At 55.7% G+C, this 22513-nt stretch overlaps 1 protein-coding gene across 1 annotated transcript in view; it reads left to right on the forward strand.

Annotated features, from left to right (window-relative positions):
- GALNT9 (polypeptide N-acetylgalactosaminyltransferase 9) overlaps nucleotides 1-22513 on the forward strand; it is a 94338-nt gene that overhangs the window by 34467 nt on the left and 37358 nt on the right. The window contains exons 3-5 of the mRNA XM_060118483.1: nucleotides 8814-8980; nucleotides 10947-11121; nucleotides 15471-15668. Coding sequence (XP_059974466.1) covers nucleotides 8814-8980; nucleotides 10947-11121; nucleotides 15471-15668 — 540 coding nt within the window. The remainder of the gene's footprint in view (nucleotides 1-8813; nucleotides 8981-10946; nucleotides 11122-15470; nucleotides 15669-22513) is intronic.

The raw sequence follows: 22513 nt of genomic DNA on the forward strand, positions 1-22513 counted from the left end.
AGAGGCCAGCTGGGATGCGGCGTGCGACGCATCCCAGTCAGGGCCTCGGAAGTGGCTTCGAGAGCTCGTAACCGCGCGGGCTGCTCTGTGGGTTTATAAACCGCGTGGGTTTATAAAGCCTCCGTGAAACGGCTGGGTGGTTGAGGATGTCCTGCTTCTCCGGCTCCAGATGGCACATGCGAAGCCAAGCCAGAGCCTCTCTGGGGCCCACAGCCCAGCCCCTCCTCCGGCCTTGACCTGATGGGGCGGGCGTGAAGCCGGCCAGCCTGTGGGAAGCGTCCAGCGTGTACCCAGCACCGTGCGGGACGCGTCCAGCGTGTACCCAGCACCGTGCGGGAAGCGTCCAGCGTGTACCCAGCACGATGCAGGACAGTGGGTGTCCAAGAAAAGGACAGAGCCGCCGGGCTTTGGGGAACGAACCTGTCCTGGTTACGACTGCTGCTTAGTCAGCTGCGTTAAACCACGTTTTAAGGTACTGAGGGGCAGGAGGTCAGATGGGGCGCAGGGGGAATAGCCTCTCTGAGCAGTACTTCCTGAGACCTCAGCTGGGAAGGTGTGATGCGGTGCTCAACGGTGGGGGCTGGAATCATCTGGGGGGGCCATCGTGCACACGCCTGGCAGCAGATGGACGGTCCACCCGAGCACCCACGCGTGGACCCTCTGTGTGGCCTGGGCTTCCTCACAGCGTGGCGGCCTGGGCAGAGGCCGGTTGCCTCTCTGGGGCCACATGGCCCCGGAACAAAGTCCCAGCACACGAAGGCTTGTTGCTCTTCGTGACTCAGCTCAGAAGACACGTAGCATCCCTTCCCTGTATCCTGTTGGTGAGGGGTGGCAGAGCCCACTGTCATTCAAAGGGAGGGTGGCAAAGTCCCCGGGGACTTGGGGGCGGTTGTTGCAGCATCTTTGGAAAGTGTGATCTGCCACAGCACCCATCTCAGACTGTCGTGAGGTGACGTCTGAGGGTACAAGGGCTAGATGACATTCCGAGGGAGGAGTGGGATTTCCCTAAAAAGAATGGATGTTCTGTGTCACTCAGAACGCTTTCAGATGAAAAACCTAGCAAGTCTGAAGTGGCTGCAACAATACTAGGATTCCTGATCTCCGATGGTGAGAAGTCCACAGCTCGGGGTGGGGGGGCAGTGTTGTTCATTGGTGGTTCAGTGACATCGTCAGGGACCTGGGCTCTTCCCAACTCTCTGCTCTGCCACGCTCAGCGCATTGGGCTTCTCTCCTCATGGTCACAATATGGTCGCCATAGCTCTCAGCGTCACGTCTTCACAGGTCAAATTTCCAAAGGGCTAGAATAAATATGTTCCTACATCTTGTCCCTCTTTAAGAACAGAGGACTCTTTCCCAGAGCCCCCTACAGACATCCCCTCATGTGTCCTGGGTTGTCTGTGTGTCTCACCTTGCACCATGGAAGGCAAGGATGCTTTCCTGCTCCTTCTCAGAGCCCCTCCAGTGTTTAGTTTGCTCAGTCTTTGCCTCTCAGGATGGCGGGGACACCCAAGTCTCAGAGAATGGGGTTTGCTGAGAATTTAGCTGAGGAGGTTGGCAGTTGGCTCTCTCCTCCTCTCGAGGCAGCCGAGGTCCCAAGCTGGGACTGTCTGTGTCCTAGACAAGGACAGGGTTAGGATGAAGCAGCTGGTGTCATCTCTACCAACAATGTGAGAAAGCCCCCAGCTCGCCTGGATGGGGACGTCCTGAGACAGGGTGTGCAATGGCCAAGGCAGTGGCCAGACTAACCTCTGTGAGCACTGGACCCACTGGTCCCTTGTCTTCTCCTCTTGGCTTGGTCTGGGGTGTGGCTGACTGGGCAGACCCCTCCTGAGGGGCATTCACAAGTGTGTCCCTGCATCATGCACATGTCAGGACCTGTGCAGGATCAGGACTGACAGAAGATCCATTTCAAATTGGCTTAAGCTGGAAAAAGAGAGAGAAAGGGAGAGACGGGGAGAGAATGTATTATTCCTGCAACTACGAAGCCTGGAGGAAGCACTGGCTTCGTGTAGACTTGGATTTGAGGCTCAGCTGATGTCATCTGGACCTGGCATCTCACCATCTCTCTGCTCTGCTATTGGCCTCATTGGCTTCATCCTGACCACTGGATGCAAGATGGATGCAGCTGCTCCAGCCTCACATCCTATCTCCCCAAGGCCCCAGCCAACCTCTCCATGGCTCTGACTGTGTGTCTGTTCCTGAGCCTATTGCTGAGCTGCCTGGTTCAGACCCAGTCACATCCCCCTCCTTCATCAGGAGCTGGGATTCCACCCAGTGACTTAGAATGTGACAGTGGGGGGTGAACCACACATGTTATGGGGGACAAGGAAGAGACTGTGCAGGACCACAGCAGACGTCCACAGCCTGAGACAGGATGGACAGGACTCGACTGGAGTTCGACTTTCAGGGGGAGGAAGGGACCTAGGGAGGGTTGCACTCCAGCTAAAATCAGTCACTGGGCACGCCGGGCTGGGTGCCGGGAGCCTCATGATGCTGGAACAGTTGCCAAATCCCAGCCCCGCCAGGGCCAGACCCCAGATCCTGGACCAGGACTTCTCACCAGGCGATTTCACCCCGGGGCACATTTGGAGATGTCTGGAGGCATTCTGGGCTGTCTCAACCCGGGTGGGGGCCAAGGATGCTGCTAAGCACTGTATCACACACAGGACGACTGCCACAACAGAGAATTATCCGAATTATCCAGCCCCAAAAGTCCATAGGGCTGAGACTGGGAAACCCTGGTCTGGATGGATTAGACGTGGCTCAGCCAGGACGGGAGAGACCCCCAAATAAGGCAGATGCCCCAAGCGGGGCGGGGGCACAGCCCTATCAAGGGCTCATGGGTGTGTGTGGTGTGTGTGAGTGTGGGCATGCACGTGCCCATGTGGTACGTGCACATGTATCCTCAAATTCAGCTCAAGGCTCAAGTTTAGACTTTTAACGTTTCCCTCACACAAAATTATTCAGAGCTCTGACACATGTCACAGCTTTTAATGTGCACCTCATGCCCCACCTTTGATTCCACCAGGAGCTGTGATTGGAAGCTTCTTAGATGTTGTGGATTGAAGCCCATGGAGTGTCTGCCGTTCTAGATGCTGTGAAGCAGTGACCTGACAAACCAGAGGCCCTGCCCGGGGGCTCCCAGCCCAGGGGAGAAAGAGCAGTCAGTGACGTGGCTGCGTGGGGGAGACGTGTGCCGAGTGGGGGAGGGCGTGCAAAGGCCCTGAGGCAGGAGCAGGCCCGGCGTGCTCCTGGAAGCACTGGGGCCACGTGGGGCCATTGAGTGAGCAAGAGGAAACAGACAAAGAGGTCAGGTCAGAGGGGGCCCAGCTCGCACATCCTAGAGACCGTGCCCTTTCTCAGCAGACGGTGAGCGCATCCAGGAAGAGGGTCAAGGGAGAGGCGGGGGAGACCACAGTCAAGGCCAAGGCTTTGCCAGAGCAGGTGGGCCAGAAAGGGACCGTGTTCATCGCTAAGGGGAGCAGGTCGGGGGCAGCAGGAGGGAGGGCTTAGGGAGATGTCGGCTGGCTCTCTCCTGACTTGTACCTGTTGACTGTAAGTCTGAACGTAGACATGTTACTCGGTCAGATTGAAACCTTTAAAGTGTGTCACCTGTCTTCCTTCAGTTTTACGGTGAACCAAGATCCTCGGCGTGTGGGAGTGCTCGGGGTCTCCCTCCACCTCCGGAGGCTCTGGAGGGGCCGATGGGGTCCTCCTGCCCCAGGGCCCGAGTCCCTCTATCCCAGCCACTGCCCCACTCCTGGGGCCCACCCTGGGTCACCAGGTTTACAAGCTCTCAGAGCCGCCCTCTTGCTGACCTCTGATTCTTTCCAATCACCATAAACGTGGTTTATTTTCTGTCGGACAGGAACAGGGCTTTCAATTACAGAGGAGAACCTTCCGGCTCCGCTTAGACCGACTTCTTCCAGGGCTGCAGCGTGGCGGCCAGTTTCGTTTCCCCTGCCCCACTGGGTGCCTCCCGGACTTCAGCGCAGGGACAGTCCCTGCAGGGTGGGGAGGACACTGAGCCTTGAATCTGAGGCCGATTCAGGTGCAGAAGGAAACCCAGAAACACAGCACCTCCTGCCCGGAGGAGGGAAGCAGGGACATCGTGGGACAGTCCCACCCAGCGGCCACAGGAGCTTGTGCGGGTGCAAAGGCAGGACAGGAGGACTCCGGCCTAAGGTCAAGTCCAAGTGCGCTACTGGCCAGGTGCCCAGGGTCAGAGACTGTAAAGAAAAGCTCAGGGGGAGGATGGTAATCGTCTTTGTCTTCCACGGGGTTTTAGGCGTGGGTTTCTTACTTCCTCACTGACATCAGACCTCCCTGTGTGTGAGGAACATCCCCTTCGATCTGCTCAATATTTACTGATTGATTTTTATCTTTTTTGCCTGCACCGCTCGGCTTGCGGGGTCTTAGTTCCCCCACCAGGGATTGAACCCAGGCCACAGCAGTGAAAGCACCAAGGTCTAACCACTGGACCGCCAGGGCATTCCCTCTGCTCAATATTTAACACAACCAATTTTGTTTTCAACTGAGAAGGGGATTATATTATAAGGAGAACAGATTATTTTTATGCAAATTTGTGCTGGACAAAAATGAGCCATATATATTGCACGATTTCTAATTTAAACAACCATTTGTAAGCTGCATATGTTTCTAACGGGAGTGATTTGTGACGTGTAGATAAACAGAATAAAGTGAGAGAGCGCATCGCCCCATGGGAGACGTGCCCACACCCTCCTGCCGCGCTGGACGGCCCCGGTCCTGGCCTGGCTGGGCCCTCCTTAGCCTTTGGGTCTCGTTAGGGGCTGAGTTGTGTCCCCCGACCCCAATGCACAGGTTGAAGTCCTGACCCCAGGACCTCAGGATGTGACTGTGTGGAGACCGGGCCTTTACAGAGGTGACGGAGGCAAAATGAGGCCCTAGGGTGGGTCCTCACCCCATAGGACTGGTGTCCTTAGAAGAGGGGATCAGGGCACAGACACACGCAGGGACGACCGCGTGAGGACACGGGAGGACATGGGAGGACACGGCCATCTACACGCCCAGGAGAGAGGCCTCGGGGGGACCAGCCCTGCGACACCTCCATCTCGGACTTCCCGCCTCCAGGATGTGGGACCATAAATGTCTGGGTGTTTGCTTCGGCGGCCCTAGCAGCATGACGCAGGTTTGGGCTCCCGACACCTCCCCACAGCTCCCCCCGGCCTGGTCTAAAGACACCTCCCCATCCCAGCCCTCTTGACCCCATTGCCCCGTTCTGTCACTCCAAAGGCCCACCCTCTCTGAAGTCAGATCCTGTTTCCTTGCTTCTCCCCTGTGCCCCACAGGTGGAAGCTGTGCAGGCAGGCACACCCCTGTCCTGCCCCCAGCCCCTGGAAGGGTGTCTCGCGCGGGTGTATCCCCGGGAGATGGCTATGGACGCTGGAGGCTTCTCCACGGGCAGCAGGAGTTGGCTCTTACCAGTTGGAAGCTCTTAGGATAGAGCCTCGTGGCCCAGTGGCCAAGCCTGAGAGGTCCATTGCCTCCTGACCTGCTCGTGGAGGGAGAGGAAGTAGGTGACAGCGCCCATGCCCCCCGAGTCCACCTGCTTCCCCCAAGCCCTGGACACACGTGGAGTTTCCTGCTGAGCTGAGGATGCTTCACACTGAGACGGGGTGGGGGGAGCCATGAGTGACAGGACTTGGCCCCACGTGGCAGCCTGTTCACTCGTTCTTGTTCTTTCTTTCCCCTTGTCAACAAATGCTCGTAAGCCCTACTGTGTGCACAGCTCTGGGGTCTTGGGGTATGGCGGTGAAGGAGCAGCTCTTGGGGGGCCTGTGTTGGGGGTACAGAGACCCTGAAGGAGCCGCGTGAGGACGCCTAAGGATGGTGAGCTGGGGAGAAGGCACAGGAGGGCAGAGACCAGGCCTCTGGGGTGGGGCACTGCAGCCCCTCCCTCAAAGGCACCTGCGAACTCGACCTTCCCGTATGCAGCTGCAGCCACAGTTTCTCTCAACATGTATTTCCTTCCTCAAGGTGGCGTTTTTCCTGTTTTACACAATTTGCAAGTTCATGAAAATTGTGCATTCCAGCTTTTTTCCTCTACAGAAAAATGGAGTGAAGTTTTCTTGTCAGAAAGCACTTTTCTGAGTAATGAAATCTCCCCAGCAACACTGCAGCCCATATCAATGCGACAATGACGCAGGGCTCTTGTCCATCGTGAAGTCTGGCGCTCAAACCCCAGCTGTGAGCAGGGGCTGGAGGGCAGCCTGGGAGGGCGGGCAGGAGCACCATTTCTGCCTGCAGCTGGTGGCTTGGGTCCGGCTCTGACGCCAGCGTGAGCTATGGAAGGGGGGCGTTACCCCGCAGGAGCCTCATCTTTGAAACGGGGATATTAGGTTCCTGTTAGGGTTGCTCGGGAAAGCAGAGCGCGTGCTGCGTGCCAGGGGCCCTTAGCTGTTGCTCTCATCCTGGTTGGTTGTCGTCATGATTGATTATCCATTAGTAGTAGCATGATTGGTTATCATCTGTATCAGTTATCATCATTATTATCTATCACCATGATCAGTTATCCTCATGATTGGTTGATGTAGTTATTGTTTATCATGATTGGTTAGCCCCAGTATTGGTTATTTTTCTCAGACAGCTCTGGCCCACGTCCATCAGCCCCCGATAACTGCAATAACCTCCCCACCTTCAAATAAAACTCTTTCTCCAGGTGTGGGATAAGAATAACAGACTATGGGATAAGTTGTGTCCCCCAAAAGCTATGTCCACATCTACCCCCCAGGACCTCAGAAAGTAACCTGATTAGGAAATGGGGTTGTAATTAGTTAAGATGAGGTCATACTGGGGCAGGGCGGCCACTAATCTAATGACCTTATGAGAGTAGGAATCACATGGGCACACAGGAGAAGGCTGTGATGGGAGCGAGCCCTTCCCAGCGTGGGCCCCGTGGGACTGCCCAGGTCACACGCCCACAGACATGGCCCTGCCTGTAAAATCCCTGCTTCATAAAAATCTGAGGTTTTCTGTTCTGCAAATACATGACCACTTTCTCTAAATGTCCTATGAGCATAAGAAAAAACTTTTCCGAGAAGGAATTAGGGGATTCGTTATGTAATTCCTTCATGGTCTATACTTTTTCAGTCTGCCCAGTCTGAAGGTGATGCACGCTTGTAGACTTTTCTAGTAGTTTTGCCTTTTATACCCAGCTGCCAGGTCACTGTGTGATAATGGTTTATAACTAGTCTACCTCCTTCATCCTGTGTGATATCTGTGCTGAATTTCTGGTTTAGGGTGGGGTGATATTTGTCTGGCATCCCTTTCTCACTTGATTATATTTCCAATCTTTTTTTAAAAAAATCACTCCTGGACTTCCCTGGTGGTGCAGTGGTTAAGAATCCGCTTGCCAATGCAGGGGACGTGGGTTCGAGCCCTGGTCCGGAAAGATCCCACATGCCGTGGAGCAACTAAGCTCGTGTACCACAACCACTGAGCCTGCACTCTAGAGCCCACGAGCCACAACTACTGAAGCCTGTGCACCTAGAGCCCATGCTCCGCAACAAGAGAAGCCACCACAATGAGAAGCCCGCACACCACAGTGAAGAGTTGCCCCCGCTCGCCACAACTAGAGAAAGCCTGCACGCAGCAACGAAGACCCAATGCAGCCATAAATAAATAAATAAATAAATTTATATAATTAATTAATTAATTAATTTAAAAATCACTCTATTTGAACTGTGTTTATTGTAAACTGCACACAGCAGAGCTGTGTGTGACTGAGTGAATGTGTGCATGTATAAGTGTGCTTTAGTGTGTATGTGTCTAACTTCATTGAAAAGCCTCTAAAAAAAAAAAAGAAAAGCCTCTGCCATTTTAAGGAGAGAGTAAGTTTATTTGCATTTATTGTAGCAGCCAACATACTTGATTGGGTGTCTTCTGTCTTACTTTATTTTTTGTTCCTTTTTCCCCATTTCTCTAGTTTTGAGAGCTCCCTTTGCCCCTTTGTGAACTTATTCTACTGTATTATTACATTAACAGCCACTCACTGGCCTCATCCCACACCCAACACGGAATATTTTGCTTTCCCTGCCCCCCAACTTTTCCCCTCCCCACAACCCTACAGCCAAGATAAGACCTTTGGAAGAAGATACTTCATCCTTCTATTTCACCCTCGATGCTAAGGTCAGGCGGAGGCCACGATTCAGCTGTCCCGTGCAGACATCTCTCCTACTTCAGCAGCCCTCGTCTGGCACTAGCGCTCCGCCCTCCTGGGCAGCCCAGCACTGTCTACTTAGACCCCACTTCAGGCGACAGTGCCTGCCAAGTGCAGGACCCACCCAGTAGAGGCCACCTGTCCAGCAGCTGCCTGTGCCGTGACCACCCGGTGCTCAGATAGAGCTGGGCCTCAGGAGCTGACATGGGCTCCGGGCTGGGGCTCTCTCCCAGGCCCTCCACTGGACTGCACCGTGAGATGACCACCATTCCTTTCACCTCTCTTCCACGCCTTCCAAGGGCATCAAGGGAAACTGCTCCGTGTGATCCCAGTGGGACTTTACCCCGTACAAGTGCAGGTTCCCTGAGTTCCTGCACGGAGACAGTGGGGTTCAGGCTCAGGGCCTTGACGTCCGGAGCTTCTGGGACCAACGTCATCGTGCTGTTCCTCTCGCCGCGCTCGGTCCTTTCCCATCTGTGGCATTGCTGTTGCTCTTCCATTGGGAGCAGGATGTAGAACTGGTCCCAGCAGGCGTCCCGCGGGGGCCCCAGGCTCCCACCTCCCCATCACATCCCGACACTGACCACGGCCCCCAACCCCGTCTCTCCCGCAGGTGCAGACAGATGACCTACTCGGGCGACCTGCCCCAGATCTCCGTGGTGTTCATCTTTGTCAACGAAGCCCTCTCGGTCATCCTGCGCTCCGTGCACAGCGTGGTCAACCACACGCCCTCCCGGCTCCTCAAGGAGGTCATCCTGGTGGACGACAGCAGTGATAATGGTGAGTGGGACTGGCCGGCCCCCCGCGAGGGAAGCATGTCAGAGCCCTGGAGGCCGGAAGTCTGAATTCGGGCTGTGAGCAGGGCCACACTCCCCCCAGGGGCTCCAGGGGAGGCTCCTTCCTGCCTCTCCCAGCTTCTCCCGGCTGCTGGCATCCCTGGTGTCCCGGGCTTGGGGCCGCATCCCTCCCACCTCTGACTCCACCTTCACGAGGCCTCTTCCCAGTGTGTCTGTGTCTCTCTTCTTCTAAGAACACTTGTCCTTGGATTTAGGGCCCACCCTAATCCAGAAGGTTTTCATCTCAAGATCCTGAACTAGTTATATCCACAAAGATCCTATTTCCACTTGAGGTCTCATTCTGAGGCTCTGGGTGGACCTGGCAGGGTGCTACTCCACTCCTCCAGCCAGGAAGTCCCCCCAGCGTGCTGAGTTCTCCCATATGCTAATCGTACCTGGACAAAGCTCCAGTGGGAGCCTTGCTGGTGGGGAAGCTGCACTGGCGCTCACGGCCGGAACCTGGGCCCTTAGCGTGGCCCTGCGTCAGCCTCGGTCCAGCCCAGCACGCTGTCCACACCCAGCAGGCACAGGGGCTCCGAGCCTGGGCTCGGAGGTGCCCCGCCTGCCCTCGTCTGCAGTCCCCACACCGAGGTCCTGGCGTGCTGAGCCGGGCCTGCTGGGCCTTCCTCGTCCCCATTCTCTCCCATCACAGCAGCCTCTCCTCCTCACCTCGGGGGGCGGGGGCGGGTGGAGGAGAGCGGGGAGAGGCCTCCCAGAGCCCTCCAGGATGGCAGAGGTGCCGCCCTTGGGCCTGAAGGAGCTCCAGCCTTGCGTGTGCTCTGTGTCTATGCAGGGGAGAGCCCCCCCTGACACCGTCAAGGGAGCAGGGAGTGGGCGGCTGGCGCCGGCCTGCGGGGCCCTGGAGAGGGCAGGACAGAGCACAGGGAGGCTGCTCCTGGAACCCCTGGCTGCTGCGGCTGGGGGCACCCCTGGGACCAGGGCTGCCCACACAGGAGCGTCCACTGGAGCCTGGTGATTGAGGGGGAGGGATGGAGACAGGCCGCCCCTGCACGTGCTCAGCCGACCCGGAGGAGCCCCCGCCTCACTCAGATGCCCACTCCCTTTTCCCCTTTTTCTTTTTCCTACTGGCTAAAGTCTGTTATTATTGTGACTTATTCTGTTGCTTGCACTTTTGGCCACTGGGAGCTTCCTCACATAGACGCCTGCGCCCTCATCAGTTTTTTAATAATTTACTGAGTTGAAATTCTCATAACATAAAATTAACCATTTACAAAGTAAGTGTAGAGTTCAGGGGTATTGAGTACATTCACATCATTGTGCAACCGTCATCATCATCATCTCCAGAACAGTTTCACTTTCCCAAAGTGAAACTCCGTCCCCATGAAACACTAACTCCCCACCACCCTCCCCGAGCCCCTGGCACCCAACACCCTGCCTTCTGTCTCTGTGGATTTGTCTGCTCTAGGGACCTCAAATAAGCGGAATCACACAGGATGGGTCATTGGGCGACTGGCTTACTTCACTGAGCATCATGTCCTCCAGTGTATCCACGTAGTAACATGCATCAGAACTTCCTCCTTTCTCAGGCTGGATCATGTTCCATTGTATGGATGGACCACACTTTGTTTATCCATCCATCTGTCCATGGACTGCCTTCCTTTCTACAGCTGAGTAATTCAGCCCCGTTTTCTCCTGTCTTTATAACACGTGCCTCTGTCTGAATCAGTCTGGCTTGATAGTTCATTGTCTCTCCCGCTGGAATGCAGCTCCATGAGGTGGGCTCTTACCTCTCCGAGGTCCCCCCCAGCACCCCGAACCCACATCCAGCAACGGTGGGTCCTCTTAAATGTTTATGAAATATGCATCCAGGGCACACAACGACCGTGGGTCTCAGTGACCTCAGGCCCTCCCAAGGTGTCACGCCCGAAATATCTCTGTGTCCCCCGCAGTGGAACTCAAGCTCAACCTGGACCAGTACGTCAGCAAGAGGTACCCGGGCCTTGTGAAAATCGTCCGAAACAGCAGGAGAGAAGGCCTGATCCGGGCTCGGCTGCAGGGCTGGAAGGTCGCCACGGCCCCTGTCGTGGGCTTCTTTGACGCCCACGTGGAGTTCAGCATGGGCTGGTAAGGGCGGGGCCGGGCCCTGGGCGGGGTCGGCGGGGTCTGCTGGCGCCTGCAGGACCCCCTCAAAGAGGATGAGCCTGGCAGGGCTGGGGGCAGCTGAGTCCAGCCACGTGGCCAGTCCATGTCCAGCTCCTGGACCCAGAACCCTGTTTGTGTTGCGTAGATATGAAGATTGATCTGTATCCCCACCTTGTCCCCAAAGGAATTTGGCCAGTCATTCCAGCAGGTGACAGTCAAATGAGGCTGTTCATGTGACCTCAGGCCAGGGGAATACACAAAGGTTGGGGGCAGTTGCTGCATGAACACGTGGTCTGTGGGGTCTCAGTTAATGGAGACCTAAGTCTAGGGCACAAGTTGGAAGCAATTTCTCATCCTTATGGAAAATTCTAGATCAAAGCATCCACCCATTCTCTCCCACCCATCCATGCAGGGGTGAGGTGGGCTTCTAATGAGAAACCTGGAGGGAGATGTGGCCAGGGGAGCGGCAGGGATACCTCGGTGACTCAGGAGCACCTGCGCAGTGCCCCGGGGCCTGCCCCACAGGAAGGCTGGGACACCTGTCCTGGATTTGTGTTTGTCCTGGGGAGGCAGGGGCCCTGCAGGTCCTCAGTACTCAGTGTGGACCCCAGGCCAGCAGCATCCTCAGCCCCCGAGAGCTCGCAGGATATGCAGCTCTGTGTGACCTACGCTCTCTGGGTGGGACCCAGGGGTCTGTGCTCTCCCACCCGGGACTCTCATGACGCTGTGCCCAAAGGTGGCCAGCGAGGCTTTAAGAACAGAGGCATCTGTCCAGCAAAGTATCCACATCCAAAGGGGAGGCGGGCATCCACACGGGGCGTCAGAGCTGGGCTTGGTCCTGGTGCCTCTCTCCAGACCCTGTGGTCCCTAGGCCAGCCGTGAGCTGATGTTCTCACAGCAGGTGCCTGAGGATGTGTTGATAGAGCAGCAGGATGTGCTTCAGAGTTTTCTGGAAAGCGCCCACTGGGCTCTTGGCATGTTTCCTTATTTTCCTGTCTGGCGCCTGCATCTGGAAGGCGCCACCCCCCGCCCCCGGCAGCCCTCACTCCCTCCAGGACCTGCAGTGGATGCGAGAGGACTAAATTGCAGCAGGCGGGGAGGGCAGAGGGGGACCCCCCCCGGGAAGGCTCCCGGCGTGCAGGGTTGCAGCGTGACGCTCGGCCCGCCAACATGATGCGAGGGCTTGAGGCCCTGGCGGGGGGCGGGGACCTCAGTTTCCTCCGGTGCTGAGTGGGGATGTTACAAAGTGAGACTGTTGCCAGGGTTACACGTGTGATGCTTGTAAGCCACACCCTGCACCCGACGGTGCCGGCTCCGGCTCACAGGCGTCAGGCAAGTGTCTAACTGGGACTGCAAACCAGGACCCCAGGGGACCACCTGTGTTGGAGCGGGCTGGGACACGAGCGGGTGAAGGGAGGGTCACCCAGGGCGTGAGTGTCCTGGGGCCGCCATAATGAATGACCAAAGGCTGGTGGCTCAAAACAACAGAAATTCACTCTCTCACAGCTCTGAGGCCAGAAGTCAAAGTCAAGGTGTGGGCAGGCCTGCACGCCTCCCGGAAGCTCTAGAGGAGGAGCCTCCCCCCTTCCCAGCTCTGGGGGTTCCAGGGGCCCAGGGCTGTGGCCACGTCCCTCCATCCCCGCCTCCATCATCACGCTGCTTCTCCTCTGTGTCCGCATCTCAAACCTCCCTCTCCTTTGCCATAGAAGGAGACGTCTTGCATTCAGGGCCCAGCCCAATCCAGGTTGATCTCATCTTGGGCTTTTTAACTGAATTACATCTGCAAAGACTCTATTTCCAAATAAGGTCCCATCCCAGGTTCCAGATGGACAAATCTTTGCGGGAAGACACCGCTCAACCCTCTCCCAGCTTCTGGGGGCGCCAGGAGTCCCTTGGTTTGTGGCCGCATTCCTCCAATCTCTACCTCTGTCTTCACACGGCTTCTCCTCTCTGTGTGACTGTGTCTCTCCTCTTCTCTCTTCTAAGTACCCTTGCCAGTGGGTTTAGGGCCCACCCAGGTCACCCAGGATGATCCTGTCTCGAGATCCTTAAGTTAAACCCACAGTGGGAGGGTCTGCAGGGGGTCTACAGTGGGCGGGGAGCAAGAGCCCTGCACCCAGGTGCAGCCTGCAGCACCTACCAGATGAGCCGCAGGGAAAAGTCAGCCCCACGGTGGGTGGGCAGCTTGCCCTGTTTCAAGAGAAACTAAACCTCACCGTTTTTATATCAAATCTCCCACATTATACCTTCAAACTCTGTGAAGCCTAAACTAAAACGCTCACTGAGATACTCCCTTGGGGGAGATGCGAGGGCTGCGGATGCCATAAGGAGGCGTTCGTGGTGGACGCGCTGATCAAGCCCCACAGCGCCTGGCCGGTGTCCCCAGCTGGGGGCCACGAGGGTCTGGCCTTCGGGGTCTCTCAAAGTTCTTGGTTTTCCTAACGGCTCCTTCTGGTTGGACCAGGGCTTTGGTGCCTTGTCGGCAGGTGAGTGGAGCCCTCTCCTTCCACGTTCCCTCCACTCTCGCTGTGGCATCTCAGTCACCCCAGGACCACGAGTTTATTCTCAGCGCTGGTTCTTTGCCAGTACGTTCCTGACCGAGATTCGACTTCTTTCTGCTTTGACTTCCCCTGCTGGCCCCCGTTTCCCTCTCCTCTGCCACCCTCAGCAAGCGAGTCTTCTCCTCCCATGACACCTGTCACGGTCTATCATTAATGACGTGTTACGGTCTGCCCTCCCCACCAGGGTCACTCCATACTGTTGTTCAGGTTGTGTACTGCACAGCTGTACTCGGAGGCCTTTCTGTCCCTCTAATATACGTTAAACTCCCTGGAGCACTTGGAGGGCATTTGGGAGAACCACAAGTCTACCACATCAAAAGGGAACTTTAAACCGGTGTAACTTTAATTTTCACAACTGAAAACCCGGTTATCCATCTGCAAATAGCCCTCCCCTCCAAGAATTGCCTCCACAAAGATCCTGCCTTATTAGCAGATGTGGCATTTGCAGAGAGCTTTTCATTTCTGAAGCACTCTGCTAACAGTAATTAATTAATCCTCCTCACAAAGCTGAAAGGCAGGTAAATACCAGGCTCTCGCTTGGAAGCACAGGAAGGAAGGCGGGCCACGTGGTGAATCTTGCCAGGCAGAGGGTCAGGGAACTGCCCCAGCCCCACCCTGCCCCCACCGTCCCTGCCTGAGCTTGGCCCCCTGTCCCCCTGCAGCGTTCGTCTCTCTGGCCGCCCCGTCAGTGCCCTGCTCACAACCATGTTGAACTCCAGCTTGGTGACAGGCCCTCGGGCAGCATCTCATCCTTGCGGTAGACAAGGCCGTCTCTGGGGTCAAGCTGCACCTGCTTGCCTCTTGGACTCCTGCAAGGAGAATCCGCAACCGACAGCCCATGGCCTCTGGTCCCTCTCCTCTCTGGCTTCGTTGCCTCCACTGCCCCCATCTCTCCACTCCAGGCCCCTGGCCCGCTCCCCGAGTGCACCAGCACATCCCAGGGGCTCAGCGCTGGCTGCTCCCTCTGCGTGGAGCACCGCCCCCCCCCCCCCCCCGCCCACAGCTCTCCCAACCACCTGCTACTTCCTACACCTCCTTCTGGTCACCACCCAGGCCAACTTACACCAGGCACCCCATTTAAAAGTGCAATTCCAAATCATCCTTACTTGCTGTCTTTTTCCACCACAACAGCTAGCACCTCCTAATGTATTATATCATTTATTTATAGATTCTTGTCTGTCCCTTGACCCCCACCCAGTCAGGGCCACCACGTACTGCTGTGTAGGCTGTGCACTGCACAACATCCCCTGGTAGCCTTTCCGTCCCTTCAGTGTGTCCTAAGTTCCCTGAGGCATGGATTTTTTTTCTTTTCTAGGTCGTGAATGTACTCCGGTGTGTTAAAACAGGGTGTGGCACATAACAGGTCCTCAGTTCATGCTTGTAAATGAACATATGGCCACCCGTGCGGGGAAGGAGGGCCGGGAAGTGGGCTGCGCTGGAGGGACAGACCGAGCTGACCCACAGGGCCTCTGGAGCCAGGATGGCCCCGTAGAGATTGGGCCCAATTGTGTGCCCGTATCCCTGATGTCCATCAGTCCTTAGCCACGGGCTGCCCCGGGAAGGGCGAGACCTCGGCAGGCGGCTCTGCAGCCCAGGCGACCCTGGGGCTTCCAGAGGTAAAGCCCTTGGATCTGCCGTCCGCAGGCGCCATCAGACCCTGGTGTGGCCACCTCCCTGGAGGAGGCCTGGCTCCGGCCCCCCAACCTGGGGGAGTGGGGCGGGGGCTCCTGGCATCCATGCCTTTCCACATGGACATGCACCGCCCCGCAGGGCCGAGCCCGCCCTCTCGCGGATCCGGGAGGACCGCCGGCGCATCGTCCTGCCGGCCATCGACAACATCAAGTACGACACGTTTGAGGTGCAGCAGTACGCCAGCGCGGCCCACGGCTACAACTGGGGCCTCTGGTGCATGTACATCATCCCGCCCCAGGACTGGCTGGACCGCGGTGACGAGGCAGCGCCCATCAGGTGAGCCGACCCCCGGGGCCCCTGGGGCAGGGCCTGCCCTGGAAGGAGCCAGGACAGCGTGAGGTGGCGGTGGGGCAGGGCTGCCGCGGGGGCCTCGGGGGCTGGAGGGACGGGGGTGCTCCTCTGCAGAAAGCCAGGGCCTGGCGCCATGTGGGGAAGTACATGTGGTGGCATGCAGCATCTGCCCAGATGTGCAGAGGGACATGGGGGTGTGATGGGGAAACTTGGGAGTGGCTCCAGTTTGTGACCTGAGAGATGATGGGGGCGGGGGCAGGGGAGAGGGAGGGAGAGGGAGGGAGACAGACAGACAGACAGACAGAGCTAACACCCAAAGAGAAAGAGTCAGTAAAAGAGACTGAGAAAAGGAACACAGACATGGAGAGAGCAGAACAGGGGACTCGCCAAGGAAAGTGAGAGGGAACAAGAAAGAGAGATGCACAGAGGGAGAGAGAGTCAGGGTAGGGGGCAGGGAGACCAAGAGACAAAACTGGGGAGGCGTCATGGAGTGGAGAGGACGGGAGACGCAGAGAGGGAGACAGGGAGGGAAAGGAGACAGAGACCTAGAGAGAACGAGGGAGAGACAGACACACAGACAGACAGAGGCAGGGACAGCGCCACAAGGGTCAAAACCACGAGCCGGGGAGCGGGGCAGAGACCTGGAGGCCACAGGTGCTGTGTGTGCTACAGAGACCCCAGGCGCTTCCGCAGACCCCAGAGATTGGCCTGCAAAGCATTTATTCTGTTTTAAATCGGTTCCCAAACATGAAAACGGAGAGATTTTCACATGTTAAAAATACACAACCCAGGGACTTCCCTTGTGGTGCAGTGGTTAAGATTCCACGCTCCCAATGCAGGGGGCCCAAGTTCGATCCCTAGTCTGGGAACTAGATCCCACATGCATGCCACAACGAAGAGTTTGCATGCCACAACTAAGGAGCCTGCCTGCTGCAACTAAGACCCGGCACAACCAAATAAATAAATAAATAAAATATTTAAAAATAATGCACAACCCAGGGTTCCCTGGTGGCACAGTGGTTGGGAATCCACCTGCCAATGCAGGGCACACAGGTTCAAGCCCTGGTCCGGGAAGATCCCATATGCTGCAGAGCAATGAAGCCCGTGTGCCACAACTACTGAGCCTGCGTTCTAGAGCCCGCGTGCCACAACTACTGAGCCCGCATGCCACAACTACTGAAGCCCGTACGCCTAGAGCCCGTGCTCCGCAACAAGAGAAGCCACTGCAGTGAGAAGCCCGTGCACCACAACGAAGAGTAGCCCCCGCTCGCCGCAACTAGAGAAGAAAGCCCGTGTGCAGCAGTGAAGACCTAATGTAGCCACAAATAAATAAATAAAATAAATTAGAAAAAAAACTCAGCCCAGCATCTTTATAAAAATGGGAAGGTGCACATTCTCACAAGGCAGCAGTCCCTGGGGCTGAGAAGCAGTCCCCTGTCTAAACAGGGTGGTGGTCTCCAGTTCCCAAAATCCCCACCACTCCCCATTGTCTCCCTGATGCTCTGCCTTCCTGCCTGCGCTGTCGTTTCTTGCACCTGGCTTGCTTTGTTTGTTTCCATCACTGACTGAGCTTCTGTAGTTTGCAGCCTTTCCTTCCACTTCCCTAGTCTGCTGAGCCCCTGGGAAATCTATGTTTCAAAATCTAGTGGGGCTACCACTTCCTCCTGGGGGCCCAGCAGGATGGAGGTATTTTTTTCCTGGAGTGAATGTGCATCTGCAGGATCTGTTGACACCTTAGAGCCTTGACCAGGTCTCCCCCTGTAGAGGTTTGGATTTTAGGGCCTCGGGCTGGGACCCCTCCTGCGTCATCTGTACAAACTGATGTGTCCCTGCTGAAACAAGCCACTCTGCCCGCAAGTGACCAAGACCATCCCTCACTGCGCCTTTGATAGCTCTCTCTTCCACTAGGAGTGTCTTACGGGGGCTTCCGGGCACCTACCCTCCATTAGCAAAGAGCCATCCAGCGAGAAATTGTCTCAGAGCAGCCTGGATGCCCCGAGCTGCAGGAAGGATGCTCTGGCCAGATTGTGTGTTGTTTCAAACTTTGGTCCTTATTAGTATTACCTGGAGAGCATTTGAAAACCCTGATGCCCAAAACCCAAATAAAAAATGGGCAAAGGCCTTGAACAGATACTGCACACAGGAAGGTAGACAAAATGCGAACACACTCATAGAAAAACGCCCACCACGGAGTCGCACAGTGTCCCAGTGAGGGGCCCTGCACGCCTGCTAGAATGAACAGACAGACCGGTGGCAGCGGGGTCTGGTGACACGGAGTAGTCGGAACGCTCAGCACGGCCGGTGGGAGGAGGCGTCGGCAAGGCCACTTTGTAAAACTGGCAGCTTCTCAAAGAGGTAAAAACACTTCCTGTATGACCAGCCACTCTACCCCAGGTGTCTTCCCAAAAGAAATGAAAACACACGTCTACAAAAGACGGCTGCGAATGTTTGTGGTGGCAGCTTTATTCACAATAGTCCCGAATTGGACCCAAATGTCCACCAACAGGTGACTAGATAAACGAAGCATAACCTGTCTATGTAATGGGAGACTTCTCAGAACTAAAAGGGAATAAATCTTTTTCTCAAAGGCCTGCCTGTGATGCTTCAGGACGGCCCCCAGCCCCCCAGCCCCTCTTCCTGGGGAGAGAAGAAGTCACTCTGAATCCCATCTCAGTGTGCACGGCACCCAGGGAGCCAAGAGTGGCGTAACCGCGTCCTTCAAGTTCTAGAAAAGGCCGCCTCTGAGTTACAGTGTGTTGCCTTGATTGTACCGTGTATGTTTTGAAATTGGAACCAATGTTTACACTTAAGAGATTTCACATGAAATTGATATCTACTCTCTGAAAAGTAGAAGATTCTGGAAAACCCAGGCCCCCATTCCTACCTGGTGACGATCCACTGGATCTACCGATCCCCCGGGAGGGACAGCGCCACAGTCCCCACTGCTCCCAGCAGCCTGCTCCACTTGCCCCGCGAGCTGGAGGGTCAGGAGGAACAGGACTCCAGGGGCAGCCTCGAGGTCCTTTGCTTCCAAGGTTGTTATCCAGAGGACGACCCTACTCTCCCCCTTCTCAGGGAAGGGTCTTCACACAACCTCCCCGCAGCAGCAGACCCCTCGGGAGAAGCCCTGGCACCCCAGTGCCTGCAGAAAAGGCTCCCGGCCACCCTCTGATGGAGCCCCTCACCCTGCGCATCCCGAGACCCTGACCCCAGGCTGGGAAACTGCATCCCCGGGGACAGCGCAGGCCTGGAAGGGTCTCTCCTGAAAACCACCCTGGGATTTCTCGTTTCCCTCGGACCTGGGCGCGGAGCCGCCGCCCTTTTCCTGAAGGACGCAGCTCGCACACCCACCCTGGAGCCTGGGTGGGAAATTAGCCCGGGAGAGGCTGATGTGTGAAGATTTCCTTTAGGAAATTTCCCTACCATTCATTATCCTTGAAGCTCAAGGAAGAAAAAGGAGTGAAAAGAAGGCTTGGATTGCTGGAGGGAAGTACCTCAGTCTTGACAGAAGGAGAAAGACGGCTTCCCCTGCACGTGGAAAGGAGTGAGGGGCCCGCAGGCCTGGTGTGGGCCCAGGGGTCCTGCATGCTGGGGGCGGCTGGCCGCACGCGCAAACCCTGTCACTGAAATGGAGCTGCTTCCCGGGTCTGAAGAGGTCAGAACGGGACCCGTGACCAGCGGCGTGTTTGTCCCCGTCTCCACATGGCTCTGCGCTGCTAGCAGGGTGCGGGTGCGGAGCATCTTGGCTGCGCCGTATGGACCCCCGCCTCGGGGAGGGCAGTGCAGCCCCTTGGCGCACGCGGCTCACGTCTTCCAGGGGCCGTGGAGCTCGTGTGAGGGTTTGCACCCCGTCCCCCGCAGGGGAGTCCAGATCCGGGCCAGTGTGTCTGGTGGACGCGGAGGGACCGTGGGTGTAAGTCGGCTACCAGTGGGGCCAGAGGAGCCCGGAGGAAAGGGGGACGCTCTGGGGGTGGCAGAGGGGCCCCTCCCAGCACCCAGTCCCCCCACCAATCCGGGGAGCGTGGAACGAGCCCCCAAGTAACACACGCACACTCACACACACATGCGCAAACTCACACACAGATGCACACACGTGCATAGAGACGCACACACAGATACAAATGCAAGCACACAGACACATGTACACACTCACACACACAACCACACATAGACCCGCCCACCCAGACACACACGCACACACACACACACATACACGCAAGACCACACATAGACCCGCATGCACACACACGTTCACACATAATTGCTTCTCCGGTCACGGTGGTAGGATAGTGACATTTTCCTGCTGACTTGTCACTTACCCTCTCCTGAGCCGTCACTTCCCGTGGTGCTGGGGGTCTTGGTAAGCACCTCGCCTGCTGGGTAAGTAACAGTCCATCCAAGGGATGGCTCGAAATTCATTCGACCGTCTACACTGATGGACTGTAAGTTGATTTCCCTTTGGCCACTATAACTCACGCTGCAGTGCACAGCTTTGTGCGAATAGCTTTTGGATTAGTCTCCTAGGATAAATGCCAGCTGTGGAATCAGGGGATAAAATAATAACAGCAAACGGTTCCCAGGCTCCAGACGCTCCTCTATGCAGTTTTCATGTGCACAGCAGCCTGTGGAGGAGGCACCGTCCTGCCATGTTATGGGTGGGGAAGCCGAGCCCAGAGAAGCTGAGTGACTTGCCCGAGGTCACACAGCCGGTGCGCACCGAGCCGGGTCGTCGTTGCATCACTGCACAGGTATTGCTGGCTCTCTATTCATAGCTTTGGACTTTTCCAAGGCAGTTGAGCCACAACCCACACCAGTCTCTCCACAAACTCGCCACCAGTGCGTGTGACCCCTACACCCGGTTTGGCAGCGAGTCTGTAAGATTCTGCACACACCTTCACTGTGCTTGTGCTGATTGCCTGGCCGTGCCCTGCCTGCGAGCACGTGTTCTTCCTCAAGACGCCAAGAGCAGATGACTCTCTTGTCCCTTGTCACTCTCCTGAAGGCTGAAGGACCCATTTGTGATCTTAATTCTATCCGCTCCCATTTACACAGAACTCCAGAATTCCATGGACTCGAGGATGTGTATTGTCTATGTGTGGGTGTCTGGGTGTGTCTCTGTGTGTGCATGTGTTGTATGTGTATCTGTGTGTGTGTTCACTGCAGGTGTGGGTCTGTGCTTATGTGTGCGGGGGGTGCACATGTGTGTTTCTCTGGGTGTTATGTGTGCATATATATGTGTGTCTGCATGCACCTGTGTGCATCTGGGTGTGTACGTGTAGGTCTGTGTATCTGTGGGTACATTTGTGGGACCATGTACGTGTATTACATGTGTCTGTATATTTGTACCTCTGTTTGTTGGGTGTGTGTCTGGCCTTGTAGGCGGTGTGTTGCATGTGTGTCTACATGTGTCCGTGTACCCGTGTGTGCCTGTATGTCTGTTGCATGTGTGTATTTGTGCATGCATGCGTGTGTGTTGTGTGCATCCATGCATCTGTGTGTATCCCCATGTCTCTTGCCTTTACAAGGCAGGAGCCTAGGTGAGGACCCTTTGCAGAGATGCTGCTTGCTATATCCCGGCATGCTGCACATCAGCCCCGATATAAGGATGCCCCCAGGACGACAAGTCTCCCCCTGCCTGGCCAAACCTGAGAACCCCTCCCCGCTGGCTGTTTTCTGTAAACACAGCAAGAAGTTCTCATGCAAATAAATTCAGTACCAGCTGATTCTGCTTCCATCGCCTTCTGAGTTTATTTTGGAACTCTGAGCAGTAATAAAAAAATTATTGCTAGCTACAACAGACTTGGCAGGGATTTGGTAGTTAAATTCACCAGAGATCACCTGAGATTTTTGTGTCGTTAAGAAAATGAGAGAAATATCTCTCTTTGCTGGTGAACTATAACTTAAACCGTCAAACGCTTGCTATTACACATCACAGATGACATTAAAATTTCATTGCTATTAGATTTGTGGCTCAAATGTCATGACTGAACAAATTGGATCTTTTTACAAATAAAAGGATAATCGCCTTTTAATGCCTCTGTTATTCTTGGACAACTTATGGGCATTTGCTTCTGATGTCCTAGTCACATTTAAAAGAAATGCTTCTTTTAAATTGTGATTGAGAACAATTTATCATGGCGTTTTCATGAGTGACTTCATACCTGTGGGAGCAGCGGGAGGGCACAGTGGGGGAAACAGAGCAGGAAACAGCCTTAGCCTTCAGCCTTGCTAGGACCACAGGGGCCTTCGGGGACAATGGGGAGCCTTTTTAAAAAATATATATTTGTTCTATTTATTTATTTTTGGCTGCATTGGATCTTCTTTGTGGTGCGCGGGCTTCTCACTGTGGTGGCTTCTCTTGTTGCAGAGCACAGGCTGTAGGCACGCGGACTTCAGTAGTTGTGGCTCGCGGGCTCTAGAGCGCAGGTTCGGTAGTTGTGGCGCGCGGGCTTAGTTGCTCTGTGGCAAGTGGGATCTTCCCTGAGCAGGGATCGAACCCTTGTCCCCTGCATTGGCAGGCAGATTTTTAACCACTGCGCCACTAGGGAAGCCCCAGTGGGGAGCCTTTACTAGTCCTCTCAGAGCTCGGAAGAAACTAAGCCCTCAGCCTACAAGGGAGGTGTCTTTGTTTTGAGGGAAACATGTCCTTCAAAAGCTTGGAAGGTCCTGCTTTCTTACAAAACAGAGACTGTGCCTACTTCTTGCTAGCAAGATATTTTTCCTTTCTCTTTCCTTTCTCTTTTTTATCCCCTCCAACTAATAGGCACTCAGTATATCCTGCATTCATGATGTGAATGTATCAGGAATGAATGAATGAGCCAGCAAATGTG

Source organism: Mesoplodon densirostris, chromosome 15 (genome assembly GCF_025265405.1).
Source record: "Mesoplodon densirostris isolate mMesDen1 chromosome 15, mMesDen1 primary haplotype, whole genome shotgun sequence".
Taxonomy (NCBI): Eukaryota; Metazoa; Chordata; class Mammalia; order Artiodactyla; family Ziphiidae; genus Mesoplodon; species Mesoplodon densirostris.